Raw genomic sequence first — 21361 nt, 5'->3', positions numbered from 1 at the left:
ATTAGTTTCCTATAATTAATTTCAGACTAATCACATTTAGAAAGAGCATGTTTTCAAACATTCAGGAACGCTTGTTTGATTTTCACAAGTGTGCTAACAACACCTGAAAATAACAGACAACTTTGAGGGAAAGTACCGCAGCAACAGCCTACACTGCAGCAACCTGTTGTCCGTGTTTCGTTACATGTGATTTTTGTTTCTAAACTGACAAGTAATGTCTCACAATATTGCGTTGATTCATGGTGACATGTAACTACTGGCTCAAAATCAGGAACTGGCAACCCCAACATAGGGGTCTCACCCAACAGCTGTGCAATACCAGCCCCTGGTGGGTTTCTTCATACAGGTTCTCAAGCCTAGCAAGCAAAAAGTAATCAATTTTGATTTTAAGATTCTCAACATTGCAACATAGTGACATCTCAATGGAATAAAATGATGCACTGATATAACTTCCGCATACTCAAGGCCTGGTTCATTCATTTTATTGCCTTGAAAGATTGTATGGGTACCACAACATCATCTCATTTCCACGTCCTCTGTTCCTTCAATATCATCATCTGGCTGGCAGTATCAATTTCCAGAAGATGAGCAGCAGAAAGTGACTAAGAAATTTTGAAAAATGTAAACCGCAATATTGAGAAGTTTAAAACCAAAACTGGTATTAATTTTTGATTGTCCTGAGATACTCCTATGGATTGAGAAATAAGGATACGGTACTTACTTAGCAAATGGCTTCGAAAGCAGGAAAGTAAGACCATAAGGCATTTGACCTTCAATTAAGAAACCAGATTACAGGCTCCAGGACCTGAATGAAGACACCTCTCTATGGCTGGTGTTTCACAGCTATTGGGCAATACCCTTACGGTGATGTGGTTGCCGGTTCCTGTTCTTGAACAGGTAGTGATAATGTCATCATACATCAATGCAATATAGCGAGACATTACTTGTAAATTTAAAAACAAATGCCACACGCAACAATACACAGACAACAGGTTGCTGTAATGTAGCCGGCTGCCATGGTACATTCCCTCAAAGTTGCCCATCATTTCAGGTATTGTTAGTGCACTTTAGAAAATCAAACGTGATTTCCTGAATGATTTAAAACATGCTGTTTTCAAATGAAATTAGTCTGAAATCAATTATGCAAAACAGATTTTCTAAGAGCACAATGCATGTTGGAAATTTTAAATACTGTTCTGGGTGGCTAAAAGTACGCTTTTTCGAATGAGACTGGTTTTGAAGCTTTAATAGAAAATAGTATTTGTAAAAGAAGTGTCAAATACATACTGCTTTCATCTTCTCTTTTTGGTGAATTTTCAGATTATTGGAAAAGAGTAGGTGAAAGAAATTTTGTATTCCACATCCTTGTGCTACCGAGATACCGTGTATTGTGTTTCATGCTCAGCGTGAGTTTACTCTTTGAGCTGTAAGAATCCAAAGCTTAAATTTTTTTTCCATATCACAATTTTTGCACCCAACTTTGATTAAAATTATCTAGCATTGTTAATCCAAGTTGGATAATCAAAAATACATTTTAGGTGGTTAAAACTATGGTCTTTCAAATGTGCCCAGTTTGGAAAGCTTTGTAGAACTTAAGTTACTTGTAAAATCAGGTTCAAAGAACCACATTTTCACTTCTTTACAAAATCTTCAATTTACACTTAATTTATTCAGTATTGGAATGTGGTACATAAATGAAACATTATATCACACAACCTTGTCTTATTAGTCTACTACACGCCATGGTTCACACCTTTAGTCCCAGAGATATAAGAAGTCAAACCCTGAAATTTTTTTGGTTGTTGATTTTTTTGGGCGATTTTGCCTAAATTTTTTTGGCTGAATATGACTCGTAAAATTCTTTTCATTGTTATTCTCAAGAGAATGCATACAGTTGTAAAAGGTGGCTAACTTCCATTTCATTCAACAAATGCTACCAGAGACATAACAGCTCAAAGTCGTCGTAGTCCCATGTTCGCACTGTGCAAAGTTGCACTTTGAGTCAAACCAGTAAATGTATCTTGGCCAGTATTGCTTCAACGAATGTTAAACTTCACCAATGTTCATCTCAGACGTGTACGTAATTTCACATAAAATATGGTCAAACTCTATTACATACACGAAATGTATTTACAGTTGCAAATGATGACAATGAAAATTTGTGCTGGACTGCTTATTGTGAGCAGTCTCCTTACCACTTCATTTGGCTACTGGAGCATGATTCATGGCTAGACTCAAACTTCCGTATGTCGTCAACCATGTGTCTAAAACCTGTACTTGTACATTCCTGTACTTGTACATTCATTATGTATAATCCTGTACAGGGGAAGCATTTTACTTGAATGTCACTTGCCCGATGTTGGCGGATATATCAATATTACAGTTCCTATGTTATTCCGAATTACAATGCAATGTTGCTTTGGACATGCATGTAAACATGGGACCGCAAGCAACTCGTATGCGAAATAATTGCTTTTCTGTGGTTAAAAGGAGTCACTGACTTCAGTACAAAATATTTTCCTAGTTATTACAATGTATTTTAAATGTAAACTTTTTGATTAATTCCACATCTAATTTAGCTCAAATTTCTTTCATCGTGTTCTTCGGCAATAAATACAATACTACTTCATTACATTATGTATAACAGTTTCCAATAAACTTTTAACTATTAACAGTAGTGTTTCTATAGTTGTCCTTTCACTGTGATGCAATACTACACTCACCTCTGAAGTGTGTTGTACACTCACATCTGCAGTGTGTTAAAGTTACAATTTCTTTCAAACACCCAAGGATCACCTTGTAATCTGGTCAAGACAGCTCCAATTGTCCAAGTGAATCCCCAGAAGTGCTATACACTTCAATTTTGATATTACCACAGACAGAGGAGTCCACAGGATATAGGTCAGGGGATACTGATGTCCAAGGTGCACAAGATGCACCTATCCATCCGTCTTCGACCCTTGTTGTTGTTGTTGTTGTTGTTGTTGTCTTTTGTTCAGAGGCTGGTTTGATGCAGCTCTACATGCTACTCTCTTCTGTGCAAGCTTCATCATGTCCCAGTACCTACTGCAACCTACATCCTTCTGAATCTGCTTAGTGTATTCATCTCTCTATGAGCCTTAACCTCCACAATGCCCTTCAATACTAAATTGGTGATCCCTTGATGCCTCAGAACATGCCCTACCAATCGATCCCTTCTTCTAGTCAAGTTGTGCCACACATTTCTCTTCCCCCCAATCCCATTCACTACCTCCACATTAGCTATGTGATCTACCCATCTAATCTTCAGCATTTTTCTGCAGCACCACATTTCAAAAGCTTCTATTCTCTTCTTGTCTAAACTATTTATCGTCCATGTTTCACTTCCATACATGGCTATATTCCATACAAATACTTTCAGAAACAACTTCCTGACTTTGACCATATCGATGTGTTTTATCATCAAGAAAATGTGCCAGTGCTCCATCATGCATGTACCACATACCCAATCATGACCCATAGACAGAATTCAAAATCAGTTAGTTAGGGACTTAATCAAACAGTTAACACTTTAAATATATTTGTGCTAATTAGGTCAATATTTCATACTGAAGTCAGTGGTGATATGTAACCACACATTCGAAATTACCCCATAAATTACTTATTTACGGACACATGGTTAATGGAAAATTTTTTGCTTCTATTACCACATACATTGATCAGCCAGAACATTATGACCACCAATCAAATTCCGGTAAGTCTACCTTTGGCACAGATAACACTGGTGACACGTCATGGCATGGAAGCAATGAGGCCTTGGTAGGTCACTGGAGGGAGCTGGCACCACATCTGCACACCACATCACCTAATTCCCATAAATTCTGGGGAGGGGAGCAACGAGCTTTGATGCCACACTCAATTGCATCCAAGATGTGTTTGATCTGGTTCAGATCTGGCAAGTTGGAGGGCCATCACATCAACTGGAACCTGCCACTGTGTTCCACGGACCACTCCATCACACTCCTGGCCCTGTGATGTTGTACATTACCTAGCTGAAAAATGCCACTGCCATTGGGAAACATGATTGTTATGAAAGGGTGTACGTGGTCTGCAACCAGTGTAAGATACTATTTGGCTATCATGGCAGCCTGCACGAGTTATGCTGCACTTACGGAATCCCATGCAAATGTTCCCCAGAGCATAATGGAACCACCGCCAGCTTGTCTCTGTCCCACAGTACAGGTGTCAAGGAGCCGTTCCCTGGAAGACGATGGATTCATGCCATCCCATGAAAATGGTATCGTGATTTATCAGACCATGTAACACACTGCCACTGCGCCAACGTCTAATGATGATGGTCAGATGTACACTTCAGTCGCAGTTGCCAATGTTGTTGTGTTAACATTGGCTCATGAATGGGTCGTCGGCTGCGGAGGCACATTGTTAGGAGTATTTGGTGCACTGTGTGTTCAGCCACACTTGTAATCTGCCCAGCATTTATGTTAATTCCGCCGTAGTTCGCTGCCTGTCCTGTTTTACCAGTCTGCCAAAGGTACAATGTCTGACATCTGTAATGAGGGGTAGCCACCCAACCCCACGACGTCTGGACTTGATTTCACCATGTATTGAAGACACACACCACAGAATTCCATTAACACCTGACAAGTCAAGGAACTTCTGAAATGCTCACACCGAGCCTCCAGGCAATCAAAATCTGTCCTTGGTCAAACTCAGATAGATCAAGCGCTTCTCCCATTCTACAAAAGAACAGCACGCTCACTGATACTTCATGCACCATGCGTGTGTATGACAAACAGTCATTCCTCACCAGGTGATGCAGCTATTGCCTGGACTGGTTTATATCAATAGTATGAGGTTCATTCAAATGAAACCTGGTCAGTGCATCTACCTTTACATGTAAGGTGGCACCACGTAACTGTGGGTATGGGGACGCCATCTATTGGTGGAGAGACTGAAGCATGCGCACCTTTTGATGTTGTGTAGCACCAGTGTGGTTTCATGCCAAAGTGAAGGTGGTCACACAAGTTATCGTCCACTACTGAACATGCAGGCAAGTAAGCAGGAACAATGAGGAGTGATTCGATTTTTGGCGGTGGAGGGAGTTGGAGGCCGTGAAATGTATCGACGGATGAAGGCTGCGTATGGTGGGCACAATCGAGTCATTCAAGTGTTGTCAAATGTTGCAAACGATTCCTTGTGGGGCGGAAGTCACTGGAAGACAATGCTCGTCCTGAACAGGCTCATCGTGTCATCACATCGGAAATGGTTGCGGAAGTGAATGCTTTAGTCTTGGACAACCACAGAATCACCGTGGACAAGATCCATCGGTTACTGGGTATTAGTGTAGGCACCGCCCACACCATAATGCATCAACACTTAAACTTTCGAAAAATCTATGTGCAGTGGGTTCCCCACCAACTGACTGTCGAATAGCACAATACTCGAATGGTGATGTCTTTCAGTCATCTGCATGATGAGGAATATGGCTTTCTGTCGCATATTGTCACAAGTGACGAAACATGGTGTCATCATTTTGAATCGGAAAGCTAGCGTCAGAGCAAGCAGTGGAAACACGCAACTTCACCACCTCCAAAGAAATTAAAGGCCGTGCACACCTGTTCTGGTAAGGTCATGATGTCCTTTTTTGACCACAAGGGCCTACTGCTTGTCGAGTTCCTGGAACGGGGAACCACCATCAATGCCCAGCATTATCAAACCACTTTACAGAACCTTAGACAACCCAACAAATCGGAACGTCGAGCTATGTTGTCCAATGGCATTATTCTCATGCATGATAATGCCCGCCCATGCATGGCCAATGCGGTGAAGATGACATTGCAGCAGTTTCGGTGGGAAACGCTGGAACATCCACCGTACAGTCCCAATCTTTCACTGTATGACTTTCAGGTGTTTCGACTTCTAAAACTAGCTATCAGCAGACATCAATTTGCAATGGACAACGAAGTGTGTGACTGGGTCCAGGCCTGGATCCGACAGCAGCGTACCAGCTTCTTCAAGGATGGAATCAACCAGTTAGTGTTACAATGGCATAAATGTGCCAACAGTTTTGGCGACTATTTTTGATTATGTGTACTGTGTATAGCTACATTTTTGAGTTAATAAAATCATTACCGTTACTTTACACTAGTGATCAGGTTTCATTTGAATGTCCCTTATAGATTGGCGGTCATAATGTTCTGGTTGATCAGCGTACATTCATCTGTGTCAATTCTGTGCAGTAAATACTCTGAACTACTGGATAAAAACAGCAGCTACATATTGTAAGAGAGGGGCAGTGGCTTTTTGCAAACCAGCTGCTGTTCTCCCAAATAATGAACGTAGGAAAGGTAACAACTCACTGTATAGTTGAGACATTGAATAATTGATAGGCACATAAAACAGACAAACAAAATCGCTAAACTTTTGGACGAATCCTCCTTCACAGCCAACACAACACATGTACATACAGACAATACATATAAAGTTGCATGGGAACATTTTCCTGACTGATGGCAGCTCAACTGGGGTAAGGGGTTGCACCAGATGAAGTGGATAAGAGCAGAAAGGAAAAGGCATGTGGGAGGGGGGCTTGGGGAAAGGTGGCTAATACCAGGGAGGAAGGGGCAGCAGACCTGCGAGTTAGGATTGTGAATAGGATTGTGACACCCATGAGCTAAGAAATCAGAAATGAGTTCTGTGTAATCACTGTGATCTCACAATTTCTGCCTATAAAACATTTTCAAAGACTGCTGTAATTTTATTTTGATACTTAATCTCTTTTCAGAGAATGTTTAACAATTACTTTGACATACACACATTTTGGACACATTACGGAGTCTGTGACATGAAAACACGTTACAAGGATGAAGTGTATTCTTTACATGGTGACTAACCTATACCAATACTTAATCTGCCAAACTGTTCCGTTTGAGCAAGGTAATCTTTTTCCTGGTATTTTCACTGGGAACTTCAGTACAGCTTCGGGCACAGCAAAGGTTTTATTTCATTAAAATCAAATTATGGAAAGAAAAGATACCATAATTGAAAGTTTTATCCATATTAATATTATAAATACAAATGGAACCTTGTCAATGATGTTTTCATGACAAACTTGCAGAAGTGATTTTGATGAAATTTGATACTGAGATAGCTTGAACCATGATGGACAACATAGGCTGTTTAGAAAGTGTACAAATATTTATTGACTTGAAGAGTATTACGTGAATTACAGAAAAATATTTACTCTTTGTCTTCTGACCTTCTTCATATTTGTGAAAGTGCTTTTATTGGTTGACGTGTGCTACATTATACCATTCAAAGTAATGAATACAACACTTATGCCATCTTCAATGTGTTTAATCCATACTTCCACACATTTGTTGCATAATTTACATGTATAATTTGTAGCTTCTTCAATAGCACAATACATGCTCCTGTCCATGCTTCTCTGTACGCATTGCTCGGCAGCGACAATGCTATGCCAACACTTTGCGCATTGGAACAGCTAGTAGCAGGGAGAGCAGGGCACACATCATGAGCTATGCTTACCCAAACAGGCAGACACATGAGGGCAGCTGATATTACTGCACATACAACCCTCACCATCATTCATCGTAACAAAACTACTGATATGCAAGTGCAGCTGCAGGTAACAGCTAGCTATCAAAATAAATTCACACCAGTTCCTGAAAAAGTTAGAGAAATGAATGATAAGCTACACAACTCACTATCAGCCCACAACCGCTGGTTACCATAACCATTAGAATACACATGTAGTGTGTATATTGTTCACAGGGACATAACAGGGACAATTCTGGGCTTAGTTTTCACTTGACATGGTACAAACGTTTTCCCATGGTGGAAGTGGAATAAACAAAGAATACAACCATTCTGTTTGCAATTGATGAACTTTTTATGGTTTTCATCTGAAGCATGGTTTATAGCAACCACCTTTTTCCAGGTATCACTCTTCCTCCAATGAAGCACATTTGCGATTGTATTCACTGTGTTGCTTAATTTTCATGTTACACCCTCCACAGTCACAAAATACAGCTTTGTAGAGGCCATCTGATCTTGACAATCTGTCATTTCACCCTATCTGTGCTACTACATTGCAGCATAATCATGCACTCAGCTTCTGTACATAGTCACAACTAGCTCCACTCCAGCATGCTTCAGTGAGAGACAATGAGTCGACCAATATGAAGAGAATGAAGTGCCATGGTTCTCTGACTCCTCATACATGCAGAATTAGTGGAAGAAATGCCAGTAATGCACTAATGTAACAGCAACACCTTGATTTCTAGTGTATGCAACCCTCAACATGAGATCTGTACTCACTCCATTTCTGATCTCGACCATGAACTTGTTCTGGCCAGGGTGTGGTGTAGCAATATGTAGTTCAATCTTAAAAGCAGTTTTGAGCCTCTGCAGAAACTATACTGAAGATCCAAAGAAACTGGTATACCTGACTAAAATCGTGTAGGGCCCCCACGAGCACGCAGAAGTGCCGCAACATGACATGGCATGGACTTGACTAATGTCTGAAGTAGTGCTGGAGGGAATTGACACCATTAATCCTGCAGGACTGTCCATAAATCCGTAAGAGAACAAGGGGGATAGAGATCTCACCTGAACAACACATTGCGAGGCATCCCAGATATGCTGAATAATGTTCTTATCTGGGGAGTCTGGTTCAGAAAAGTGTTCCTGGGGCCACTCTGTAACAATTCTGGACATGTGGGGTGTCACACTGTCCTGTTGGAATTGCCTAAGTCCGTTGTAATGCACAATGGGCATGAATGGGTGCAGGTGATCAGACAGGATGTTTATGTACATGTCACCCATCAGTCATATCTAGACGTATCAGGGATCCCATATCACTCCAACTGCACACACCCCACACCATTACTGAGCCTTCTCTAGCTTGAACAGGCCACTGTTGACATGCCAGGTCCACGGATTCATGTGGTTGTCTCCATACCCATACACGTCCATCTCCATGATACAATTTGAAACAAGACTCACCCAACTAGGCAACATGTTTCCAGTCATCAATTGTGCAATGTCAATGCTGAAGGGCCCAGGTGAGTAGTAAAGCTCTGTATTGTGCAGAAAATTGTTCTCCCTGTTCTGCGGTCATAGGCATTACACTGCACCTGGTACACGCGGCGCTCGGGGACCACAACACAGCTATGACACCTGAAGGTGGGCTTATAACAGTCCAAAACCGGTCATGTGAAAATAAAGAAATCTACAAATGAAGCGGTATTTTCAACCTCTGCAGTTATCAAGGGTACACGAGTGAGCCTTCAGGTCCAAAAGCCCATATTGATGATGTTTCATTGAATGACTCACTTGCTGACACTTGTTGATGGCTCAGCACTGAAACCTGCAGCAATTTGTGGAAGGGCTGCACTTCTGTGAAGTTGAACAATTAATTCTCTTCAGTCATTGTTGGTCCTGTTCTTGAAGGATCATTTTCCAGGTGCAGTGATGTCGAAGATTTGACGTTTTACAGGATTCATGATATTCACGGTACACTCATGAAAAGGTCATACGGGAAAATCCCCACTTCACTGCTACCTTGGAGATGCTATGCCCATCACTTGTGCGCCAACTGTAACACCACATTCAAACTCACTTAAATCTTCATAACCTGCCATTGCTGCCTTATACAGGCATTGCCGACAGCTGCGCCATATTCTGCCTGTCTGCGTATCTCTGTATTTGAATATGCATGCCTATAACAGTTTCTTTGGCGCTTCAGTGTGGCTAGCTCCCACACTATGTGAAGTGCCATATGGCATGCCACAGTGCACTAGAATGCAGCAAGAAGCTAAATCGTACACCTGGCTGTTACTCTAGTCCATACATTTCCATAAACCAATGTTAATAAAACTTTGACCTATGTAATTACATGCACAAAAATCCATTAACCGAAAACAAATTACAGGTGGCATATTATTAAAATAAGTAGGTAGTGAATGGGAAAAGTATGTGAAGATATGTTTATTTGAAGTTCACGTGGCATTTTGAAAATAGTATTTGGGAAATTAACACACACTCTATTTAAGAGTTATTATTGGTCAGTAAGTGGTTTTTCTGAGTTATACGAGAACAGGTGCTTCTCTCACTGGCCATCACTATAACGGATTCCCACATTCTGGAGCCGGATGTACTGCGTGGGCTACAGTCAGAAATCATAACTGAATCACCAGTGCATAAAGCTGTCTTGCAGGGGCTCCAACAGTTTTTAAAATGTTGGCAAAATGCATTTTTGAGAAACCAAAGGGATCACAGACCATCAAAAGAAGGCATGTTTATAATTAGTTGTTCTGATAAGGTATTTTGATGAAGTGAAACAGGTTTTTCTTACTACATGTCTTAACTCTGTGTCGTATATATTTCGCAGAAGCCACATACAAACAAGTAATGGACTGTTTGGTATTTTTGGCTAGCATAACAACAAGCTGAACACTGAGTGAAATGGAGACTGTTCGTAACTCATTATATTGGGATTTAGTGACTGAATGTCATGAGTTTGATATTACTACTGACTGTGAGCATGAATATCACACATAAAATTACAGCTGAGGTTTACATAGAAATTCTTGACTGGGACATTAAGACTTCCAGTTGCTATTACAGCACCAATTTTGAAGCAGTTTTGTAATTAAGCTATTCTGAAAATCTATGTCACTTCTTCTTTAAGATGTTTACTGTGGCTGACTTTTATAAATGTCAACACGAACCACTAGCCCAGTGCTGCTAATGCTTCTAGCATTTCCATGAGCAATTAGCCAGTGTGGCAGTCACTGTATAACCCTGCTTTTACGTTCCCGGAATTAACATTTTCCCGCTGTTTACGAGGTTTTTTTTTATCATTCCCATCAAATTTCCTATGTCCACAATGTTAATTTACACTTGATTTTGCATCACCATATTTATAATTTTCCTGCGATTTATGCATTACCAAGAAAAAGATTGATGGAGAAAAAAATGATGCTGAATTATTCTGACCATCCATTAGTGTTTACAAGTATTATCTGGTTATGTTTCTTGACACTAGGGCACTCTACTCAGCGGACTTGAACCAGTAAATGTGTAAAAAGTTGGAACAATTCGTGCCGTATCTCCCACTGCTGCCAAGCTCTACTTGGCGTGTTGGCTGATGGGAGTAACTAGGTTTGTTCGAATAAATACATCATGACCAATCACAACCATTCCCAAACTGTCTCTACCGCTCAAATGCAGTTTCATGATAGTTGTGATCACTGTGACATCTTTGTCTAACTATATTTAGCATGTTTCGGTATTTTGCCACTTGTAGTGCTAGTTCACACCATCATTCACTTTGCATTGCTCAAATGATTTTGGTTTAAACACAGTGCCAGTAACCTTTTTTTTTTTTTTTTTTTTTTTTTTTTTTTTTTTTTTTTTTTTTTCATGCTGAGCAAAACATGTTTTGAGAATTTATGCTTGTTGTCAAGTGCAGTATTGATGTATGTATTTTTTGTGATGTTACACAAACAATGTGAGATAGTTTGCGTGTGTGTGGTTTTCCACATAACTGAAGAGGCACAACATCAAAAAGTCAACTATAGTGCTCATGTACATATTTGCACTTAACAAGAAAAAATTCTCGAAATGCATTCATGCTAAGCAAGAAAAAATATGTGACTAGTGCAGTATTTCATTATTTAAATAATGAACGACACCTGCAGGTTTTCAAAAACATTGATTATGACATACGAAAGTGAGTCAAATGATCCTACTTCCCAGACAGTTATCAGTTCCAGTTACATCAGAAGTTTTTACTAGATTATAAACCTGCATCAGATAATAAGCAAGTCACTGACAAGTCTTTTGATGCCTGTTATGTGCACATACCATACATGTGTGCAAAAATGCAGGATGGTATCCTATACATAACTTTTACAGCTTAAAACATTATTTTCCACATTTTACATTTTCCTGAATTTTACACAATTTTTATGAAGTCCCTTGGAAGTAAAAGCAGGGTTTCACTGTATTCACTTTCGTTCAGCAGATGTGCAATAAAAGTCTCCGGCAATAATTTCGTTGCCTACAACTCTTTTTTGCATGCACTTACAATTAGTTACCTGTAAATTAGACTGTTCAACATGGCAGCTAATCAACAGACACCAGGATCTTATAATATTCAAAAGTGTAGGAAAAATGAAAATTCACTGCTATTCAGGTACTGAATGTGTTACAAGATAGTGATTTTGAGTTCGAAGATGAATCAGAGGAGGAGAGCTGGAATATCAAGAAAATTGTAGGTTGGAACTTAAATAGTGGCAACACTGCTGTGGAAACACTATGCAATGGAATCTACTACTGTTGCTGATAGCACACATTGTTGACATACCTACCTTACCTCCGAGCAAATGGACTTGCCTGTCCCATGTCACCGGCATGCGCACAATCGACACAGTCACTTGTGAGCGAGCGGTCTAACGTAATGGTGTCACTATGGTTTCGAAACAGGAACAATGTAGTTGGATCAAGATTGAATGTGCTAGAGGTCCTATAGCACGACAGTGTCATTAAGGTCTTCAAGAGGTGTGCGGGGAATCGGTATTGCCGTACAGAACAGTGGCACGTTGGGTAAAAACCTTCAACGAAGGTCAGCAAACTATGGCAGACATGTATCGGGCAGGTCATCCTAGCATCTCTGAAGAAGATTAGTTGACACCATACAATTCATGAGTTCGCCCATGAAACCGGATTAGCGCATATGACTATGCTTCGCATCCTGAAGGAACATCTGGGCATGCAAAAAATTGCATCACGATGGGTTCCACATGACTTGACAGAAATGCAGAAATGGATGTGTTACAAGGCTTTTCAGGCACACTTGGAGTGCTGTGAGCACGAAGGAGAGGCTTTCTTACACCGTATCGTAACACTGGATGAGACATGGGCCACATCGTATGAGCCAAAACTGAAATGCCAATCCAATGAATGGCATCATTACGGGTTGCCGCGAGAGTCAAAAGAGCATCAGAGCCCCAGAATGGTTAAAGTTATGGTGATTCTAGTGTACAACTGTGATGTTGTTATCCTAACGCATTACGTTCCTCCACAGCAGACTATCAACATACAGTATTACTGTTCGTTTTTGGAGCATCACCTGTGACCAGCCTTGCGAAAGAAACAGCAACACTTTCTGCACAACCCACCCATCATTTTGCATGACAATGCGCGGGCGCATACAGTGCAAGCTGTGGCTGCTCTGTTCGATCGATGGGACTGGGAAGTACTGTACCATCTACCATACTCTCTGGACTTAAATCCTTGTGACTTTGAGTTGATTCCGAAGATAAAGGAACCACTTCGTGGCATTTGCTTCAGAACTGTTCCAGAGATTCGAAAGGCAATAGACCAGTCCAATCACACCATCAACAGAACAGGCTCTGCTAACAGTATACTACACCTTCCACATCTCTGGCAACGGGTTCTACACAACGCTGGTGGCTACTTTAAAGGACAGTAACAGGTGCAAACATGTAACACTTCTGTATCGGTTGTGAATAAATAGTTGCCACTATTTAAGTTCCAACCCTCATAGAACCATGCCTTAGTCACGATAGTATAGAAACAGCAGTTTCAAATCTGTTTCGTTAGAGTGCAGAATCTGAAGATATGGATGATGATGGTCACAAAATTGCAGATGATGTAGCACACAATGCACAAACAGGAATGTTTACTAATCCATTCCATCTTATGCTCATTAAAGTTTGCTAATAAACTACAGCCGGACAACCCTAACAGGATGATCAATTGTGTAATATATGACCGACACTAAATTAACAGAATCTGTCGAGTTTATTATTCAGGAAGAGATCTATCTTTAGATTAAGCAATGATTCTTTGAAGCGGGAGATTGTCCTTTAGACAATATTGTCCTTTAGACAACATATACAAATAAAAGGCATAAATATGGCATCAAAATGTTCATGCTAAACAATCTGGCTGGTCTTTTTGCATTTGATGGAGAAGTAGGTGCATGTTGCCCATTATATTTACATGGACAATTACTACAACAGCTGAATTAGCTTCTTCAAAACTGAGTAAAGAAAACACAATTGCTTGATATTTGCAATGGTGAAGACAGGAAAATCGAAGGCTAAACAAGATGATAGTTAATTTCCACAGGATTTAAGAACACAGTGGTACAAGTGACAAATTCATGCCAGCAAACAATCTCAAAACTGCTACGAATGGTCAAATGCAATGTGAATGTGTATGGAACTGATGGACACAATCAGATGCTGTCATATTGTTTATGTGAACAGAGAAATGTCTGCTGGCCTAAAAAATTACTCTTCTACTTAACTAACATGCTACTTTTCAATTCGCATTATCTTTACAACAAATATTCAGAGAGTAAAATGACGCTGAATGATTACAGAATAAAAACAATAAAGGGGCTATACTTCCTCCAATGGAAATTAGAAGAGACATGAGAAAGAAACCTCATAATAAAACAAACAGTGTGCAAATACGGGAACCAACCGAAGGAGAAAACAAATCATGAGGAAGAAAGGTAAAAATGCATTGAATAGGGCAAGCGTACTGACACATCTTATCAGCGTAGAGACTGTCCAAACAATGCTGGACATGGTTTAGACTGCTGTATAACAACACATGATCAGTGAGCATTTTGTTTTATTATGGATGTTGTTAATATTTCCAGAGAGGTATATTTTCTTCATATGAATAAGGTCAGATTATCTTTTGTTTTCATGTTTTCTCATTGTTTCCATGTTCTCACAGCAAAATTTTTTCTGCTTTTCCAAAGGCACACATTTCCTCATTTGTTTCTTTTCATTGGAAATAAATCTGAAGAGCTATTGAAATTGTTCAAAATTATGCTTATGATGCTTACAAGCTTATCACGTGATCCAAATTGACTAATGGTTATGTGTGTTGAATTAGCTGTCAGTTTACTATCACCTGTAACGAGCCAGATACAAAAACTAATATGCAATGCAACTGCACACATAAAAATGACACATGTAGCATTACAAGACTCTTATCAAAAATAGATATCTATCACTTTCATTAAATTTATGGAAGGTATATTTATGGGCATAAACTCCTAGCAGGACAGAGAGATCCAGAGGACATCCAGTTGATACCTGTCTGAGGTCAGTTTTACTGAAAGAATAAACTCCTAAAACAGCAGTTCTATTTAAAATTACAGTGCAGCCTAACTTCAATTGGAGAATACCTACATTCTCAACAATCACACTATGTGCAATAATTGATAAATTCTTTAGGGAACACCCATAACGATCACATGAAATCGCATAAAATGATAAAACACTATCAGTATTGTCAGAGAGACTTTCTTCCTTTCTATCTTTCTTCTTCTTCTTGTGGGTAGTTAAATTTGAGAAAATTAAAATTGAGCTGAGTTTCTGCATCTTAAGAAGCCCTGTATCAGATCATTCAACTGGAAGAATCCTTTTGATGTCAAAACAGTAAAGATGTATGTACTCGTCAAGTAAATTTTTTTGCAGAACAAAAACAAAAGTAAAAAAATTTTAAATTTAAATCAGTTTATTTGTCTCACCTTTCCTTGAGACAGAGCAAATGAGCTCCCAAGCACTTGTTACCTCCGGATGAAATTTTTGAAGTTTGACAACACATTCATATGCTTTTTTCTTGAAATCTTGATCATTATCGAATCGAACTTTTGATTCCTTGTAAAATGCCTGTAGCAAAAGACAAAGAGTAGGTGCTATATTAACATGTATCTAAAACACTCATAACATAAAACAAAATGTTTCATGACTGGCCACACATGTAGAAGTTTGTTGTATGTTAATGCTGCTAAGCAACAGAATGTCAGATCATCTCTACAACACAGTCTTTTTTTTTTGTTGCATTATTTCTTTATTTATTTTGCTCCCAAGAATTTTATCCTGACAATGTGTAAAAGATATAGGACAAATCGTGTGCATAGAAACAGAAAAAATGCAGCAGAGAACTATAGTAAAGCACAACAATAAGCTCTAATAATGAAATTATATGGCACAGTTCAACAAAAATTATGTAACTTATGTGTTAGATTTGTATACAGCAATTTAGTTACATTGTAAGAGTCAAAGTAATATGAATTGTAATACTAACAGTAAGTATAATAAACATTCTAGCAGAGTTAATACAAATTTGTCTTTACACATTCATCAGCTGCATAAAAAGGTTGTGCATGCGATGTAATACATTTAATACAAATTTTTCTTTACATATTCATCAACTGCATAAAAATAATGTTTAACTAAAATGTTCTTAACTTGATTCCTAAATGTATATTGTTTTCTTGGACTGATTAGGGTAATTTCTTGTGGGGCACATTACCCATACTCCTTGTCAGAAGCAGATTCCTGGTCAGTCTCTGGCTCTTAAGATGAATGTTTGCACTAGAGTGTATATTACATACAGACAAATATTTTTAATTTCCTGAATATTGGTTTAATGGCTGTTAGAGAAGACACCTGTTCCATTACCTTTACGAGCTTCCTTTGCATCACAAAATTTTTCCTACGTACTGACACCCAGAACGGGGTGCCATGAGAGAGAGCTGAATGCAACATAAACTGTCTTTAATATTGTGCTATGACAGTAACACAGTGAGATAGGCAAACACAAAGGTTGCCATTAATCACAAACAGTCAAGTTGTTATTTGTTACTGATTTGTACTAACTCACTGAGTTCTGTCCGAGATCCTTTTTATAACTTTTATTGTATCTACTACTGCCGGTATATTTTTGTCACAATTTTCTCCCAGAGGTAAATTTACGATATATTTTTACTTCGGCAGCTGCTTTAAGAGCTATTAAAATAAAAATCTCTGTATCTAGTTTATAACAGATAACTTACCGAGAATATTACCAATGAACGTTTTATCAATTCAAATACTATAACTCAAACACATAACTTTTTGTCTTTGCCAGAAAAATTTACTTGACATTCAGAATACGTGCGGCTCTTAACTAACTCTATCAATATCAATGCCTTTTCCATAACGTTTACAACTAATGTGGAAGTACTTTACGCATGCCACAAAAAAGGATACAAATTTCGTTAACTATTTTTTTCATTTTTATTAACAACATACTGATTTGGAATTAGGATTCAGAGCCTGAAAATATCTTTTAGTACTGTCTTAACACACCAACACATATTCAATAACATATTACCATCAGACGAAGGGGTACTTTATGACTAGGGAAAAAAATACATTTTATTAACTGTTATTGACTTTATCAATAACATACTTTTTAAAGAGATTGTGATTTATAAGTAGGGTTCAGAAACTGAAAATACTTAATATGTGAAAATCCTTTGTGAAAAGTCGCACCTGATATCAGTTCAATTTTTGGATTAAGTTGAACTGAAAAAATTGAAACAAAGAATCTGATAGAAGATTCCAATGAGAAGAATAAATATTTTCTTCAAAATTTTAAAGTACATGACCAGAATACAACATTTACAAAAATGGACATAAGGTACCTCCACCCCCATCGGTATCCCTAGGGTTGAGGGCCTTGAAGTAGAGCAGCCCCAAAATATATATTAAAATAAATTTCTCAGTAATAGATTACAGAATTTAAATTGTCAGTACGCATTTTGGACATTTCCCATACAAACTTGCATAATGAAATTCACTTTCTGGAACTGGGGATATTGAGTGATGTTTTTCAATCAGGCAGTAACCAGTCTTAAGGCAGCACATTGACATACCAGTTAGCAGAGATTTGGTGGCATGGTTTTCTATAAGAACAGCTTTTATCGGGCTCCCAAAGGCTTGGTCCATTCAGCCTTGCCTCCAACATCACAAGCAGAACTTGGGAGATGTCATACTGGGTTTTGCCCTATTCTGTTGACGTTCATATTTGGTGGGCTTTATATTATAACTTCTTGTTGTTGTTGTTGTGGTCTTCAGTCCTGAGACTGGTTTGATGCAGCTTTCCGTGCTACTCTATCCTGTGCAAGCTTCTTCATCTCCGAGTAATTGCTTAGTGTATTCATCTCTTGGTCTCCCTCTACGATTTTTACCCTCCACACTACCCTCCAATGCTAAATTTGTGATCCCTTGATGCCTCAGAACATGCCCTACCAACCAGTCCCTTCTTCTTGCCAAGTTGTGTCACAAACTCCTCTTCTCCCCTATTCTATTCAATACCTCCTCATTAGTTACGTGATCTACCCACCCAATCTTCAGCATTCTCCTGTAGCACCACATTTCGAAAGCTTCTGTTCTCTTCTTGTCCAAACTATGTATCGTCCATGTTTCACTTCCATACATGGCTACACTCCATACAAATACTTTCAGAAACGACTTCCTGACACTTAAATCTATACTCGATGTTAGCAAATTTCTCTTCTTCAGAAACGTTTTCCTTGCCATTGCCAGTCTACATTTTATATCCTCTCTACTTCGACCATCATCAGTTATTTTGCTCCCCAAATAGCACAACACCTTTACTACTTTAAGTGTCTCATTTCCTAATCAAATTCCCTCAGCATCACCCGACTTAATTCGACTACATTCCATTATCCTTGTTTTGCTTTTGTTGATGTTCATCTTATATCCTCCTTTCAAGACACTACTCATTCCGTTCAAATGCTCTTCCAAGTCCTTTGCTGTCTCTGACAGAATTACAATGTCATCGGCGAACCTCCGTTTTTATTTCTTCTCCATGGATTTTAACACCTACTCTGAATTTTTCTTTTGTTTCCTTTACTGCTTGCTCAATATACAGATTGAATAGCATCGGGGATAGGCTACAACCCCGTCTCACTCCCTTCCCAACCACTGCTTCCCTTCCATGCCCTTTGACTCTGCCATCTGGTTTCTGTACAAATTGTAAAGAGCATTTCGCTCCCTGTATTTACCCCTGCCACCTTTAGAATTTGAAAGAGAGTATTCCAGTCAACATTGTCAAAAGCTTTCTCTAAGTCTACAAATGCTAGAAACATAGGTTTGCCTTTCCTTAATCTTTCTTCTAAGGTAAGGCGTCAGGTCACTATTGCATAACGTGTTCCAACGTTTCTACGGAATCCAAACTGATCTTCCCCGAGGTCGGCTTCTACCAGTTTTTCCATTTGTCTGTAAAGAATTCGCATTAGTATTTTGCAGCTGTGACTTATTAAAGTGATAGTTCGGTAATTTTCACATCTGTAAACACCTGCTTTCTTTGAGATTGGAATTACTATATTCTTCTTGAAGTCTGAGGGTATTTCGCCTGTCTCATACATCTTGCTCACCAGATGGTAAGAGTTTTGTCAGGACTGGCTCTCCCAAGGCCATCAGTAGTTCTAATGGAATGTTGTCTACTCCCGGAGCCTTGTTTCGACTCAGGTCTTTCAGCGCTCTGTCAAACTCTTCACGTAGTATCGTATCTCCCGTTTCATCTTCATCTACATCCTCTTCCATTTCCATAAAATTGTCCTCAAGTACACTGCCCTTGTATAGACCCTCTATATACTCCTTCCACCTTTCTGCTTTCTCTTCTTTGCTTAAAACTGGGTTTCCATCTGAGCTCTTGATATTCATGCAAGTGGTTCTCTTTTCTCCAAAGGTCTCTTTAATTTTCCTGTAGGCAGTATCTATCTTACCCCTAGTGAGATAAGCCTCTACATCCTTACATTTGTCCTCTAGCCATCCCTACTTAGCAGTTTTGCACTTCCTGTCGATCTCATTTTCTTCCTTTTTGCCTGCTTCATTTACTGCATTTTTATATTTTCTCCTTTCATCAATTAAATTTAATATTTCTTCTGTTACCCAAGGATTTCTATTAGCCCTTGTCTTTTTACCTACTTGATCCTCTGCTGCCTTCACTACTTCATCCTTCAAAGCTACCCATTCTTCTTCTACTGTATTTCTTTCCCCCATTCCTGTCAATTGTTCCCTTATGCTCTCCCTGAAACTCTCTACAATCTCTGGTTTAGCCAGTTTATCAAGGTCCCATCTCCTTAAATTCCCACCTTTTTGCAGTTTCTTCAGTTTTAACCTACAGTTCATAACCAATAGATTGTGGTCAGAGTCCACATCTGCCCCCGGAAATGTCTTACAATTTAAAACCTGGTTCCTAAATCTCTGTCTTACCATTTTATAATCTATCTGATACCTTTTAGTATCTCCAGGGTTCTTCCATGTATACAACCTTCTTTCAGGATTCTTGAACCAAGTGTTAGCTATGACTAATTTATGCTCTGTGCAAAATTCTACCAGATAGCTTCCTCTTGCATTTCTTACCCCCAATCCATATTCACCTACTATGTTTCCTTCTCCCCCTTTTCCTACTCCCGAATTCGAGTCACCCATGATTATTAAATTTTCGTCTCCCTTCACTACCTGAATAATTTCTTTTCTCCCATCATACATTTTATCAATTTCTTCATCATCTGCAGAGCTAGTTGGCATATAAACTTGTACTACTGCAGTAGGCATGGGCTTCGTGTCTATCTTGGCCACAATAATGCGTTCACTATGCTGTTTGTAGTAGCTTAACCGCACTCCTATTTGTTTATTCATTATTAAGCCTACTCCTGCATTAGCCCTATTTGATTTTGTATTTATAACCCTGTATTCACCTGACCAAAAGTCTTGTTCCTCCTGCCACCGAACTTCACTAATTCCCACTATATCTAACTTTAACCTATCCATTTCCCTTTTTAAATTTTCTAACCTACCTGCCCAATTAAGGGATCTGACATTACACGCTCCGATCCGTAGAACGCCAGTTTTCTTTCTCCTGATAACGACGTCCTCTGAGTAGTCCCCGCCCGGAGATCCAAATGGGGGACTATGTTACCTCTGGAATATTTTACCCAAGAGGACACCATCATCATTTAACCATACAGTAAAGCTGCATGCCCTCGGGAAAAATTACGGCTGTAGTTTCCCTTTGCTTTCAGCCGTTCGCAGTACCAGCACAGCAAGGCCGTTTTGGTTAGTGTTACAACCTATGAATACAGCATCAACATATTGAGGATCACTTACAAATGCTTCGTTATTGGTATGATTTGTTGTAATAAAATGACAAGAAATGTCACATTGATAGTTAAGGAATTTTCATATTTCACAGTTATTGTACTATAACTTCTGTATTATGAACTGCCATACCAAGGCTGAATGTCAATGTTAGTTCCGATCACTAAACATCTTAAATCTCCACAGTATGGAGACCACGAACTATGCATTCTTCGGAGATTTTCTTACTCAAGTTGTGGTTATATTCAACCATACAACACAAAAGCATAAAATAACATGAGAAGTCCCTAATTCATCTCAAAATACAACATTCAAACACTAAA

The 21361-nt window shown here is 39.0% G+C and overlaps 1 protein-coding gene across 2 annotated transcripts in view; it reads right to left on the bottom strand.

Moving 5' to 3' along the window:
* The window catches only part of LOC124795070 (arginine--tRNA ligase, cytoplasmic), a 129729-nt gene that overhangs the window by 48830 nt on the left and 59538 nt on the right, over positions 1–21361 (bottom strand). For both annotated transcript variants that reach the window (XM_047258879.1, XM_047258880.1), the window contains exon 7: positions 15608–15749. In XM_047258879.1, coding sequence (XP_047114835.1) covers positions 15608–15749 — 142 coding nt within the window. The remainder of the gene's footprint in view (positions 1–15607; positions 15750–21361) is intronic.

This window comes from Schistocerca piceifrons, chromosome 4 (assembly GCF_021461385.2).
Source record: "Schistocerca piceifrons isolate TAMUIC-IGC-003096 chromosome 4, iqSchPice1.1, whole genome shotgun sequence".
Classification (NCBI taxonomy): Eukaryota; Metazoa; Arthropoda; class Insecta; order Orthoptera; family Acrididae; genus Schistocerca; species Schistocerca piceifrons.
Note: the sequence above shows the minus strand (reverse complement) of the source record. Positions and strands in the feature narration are given on the sequence as shown.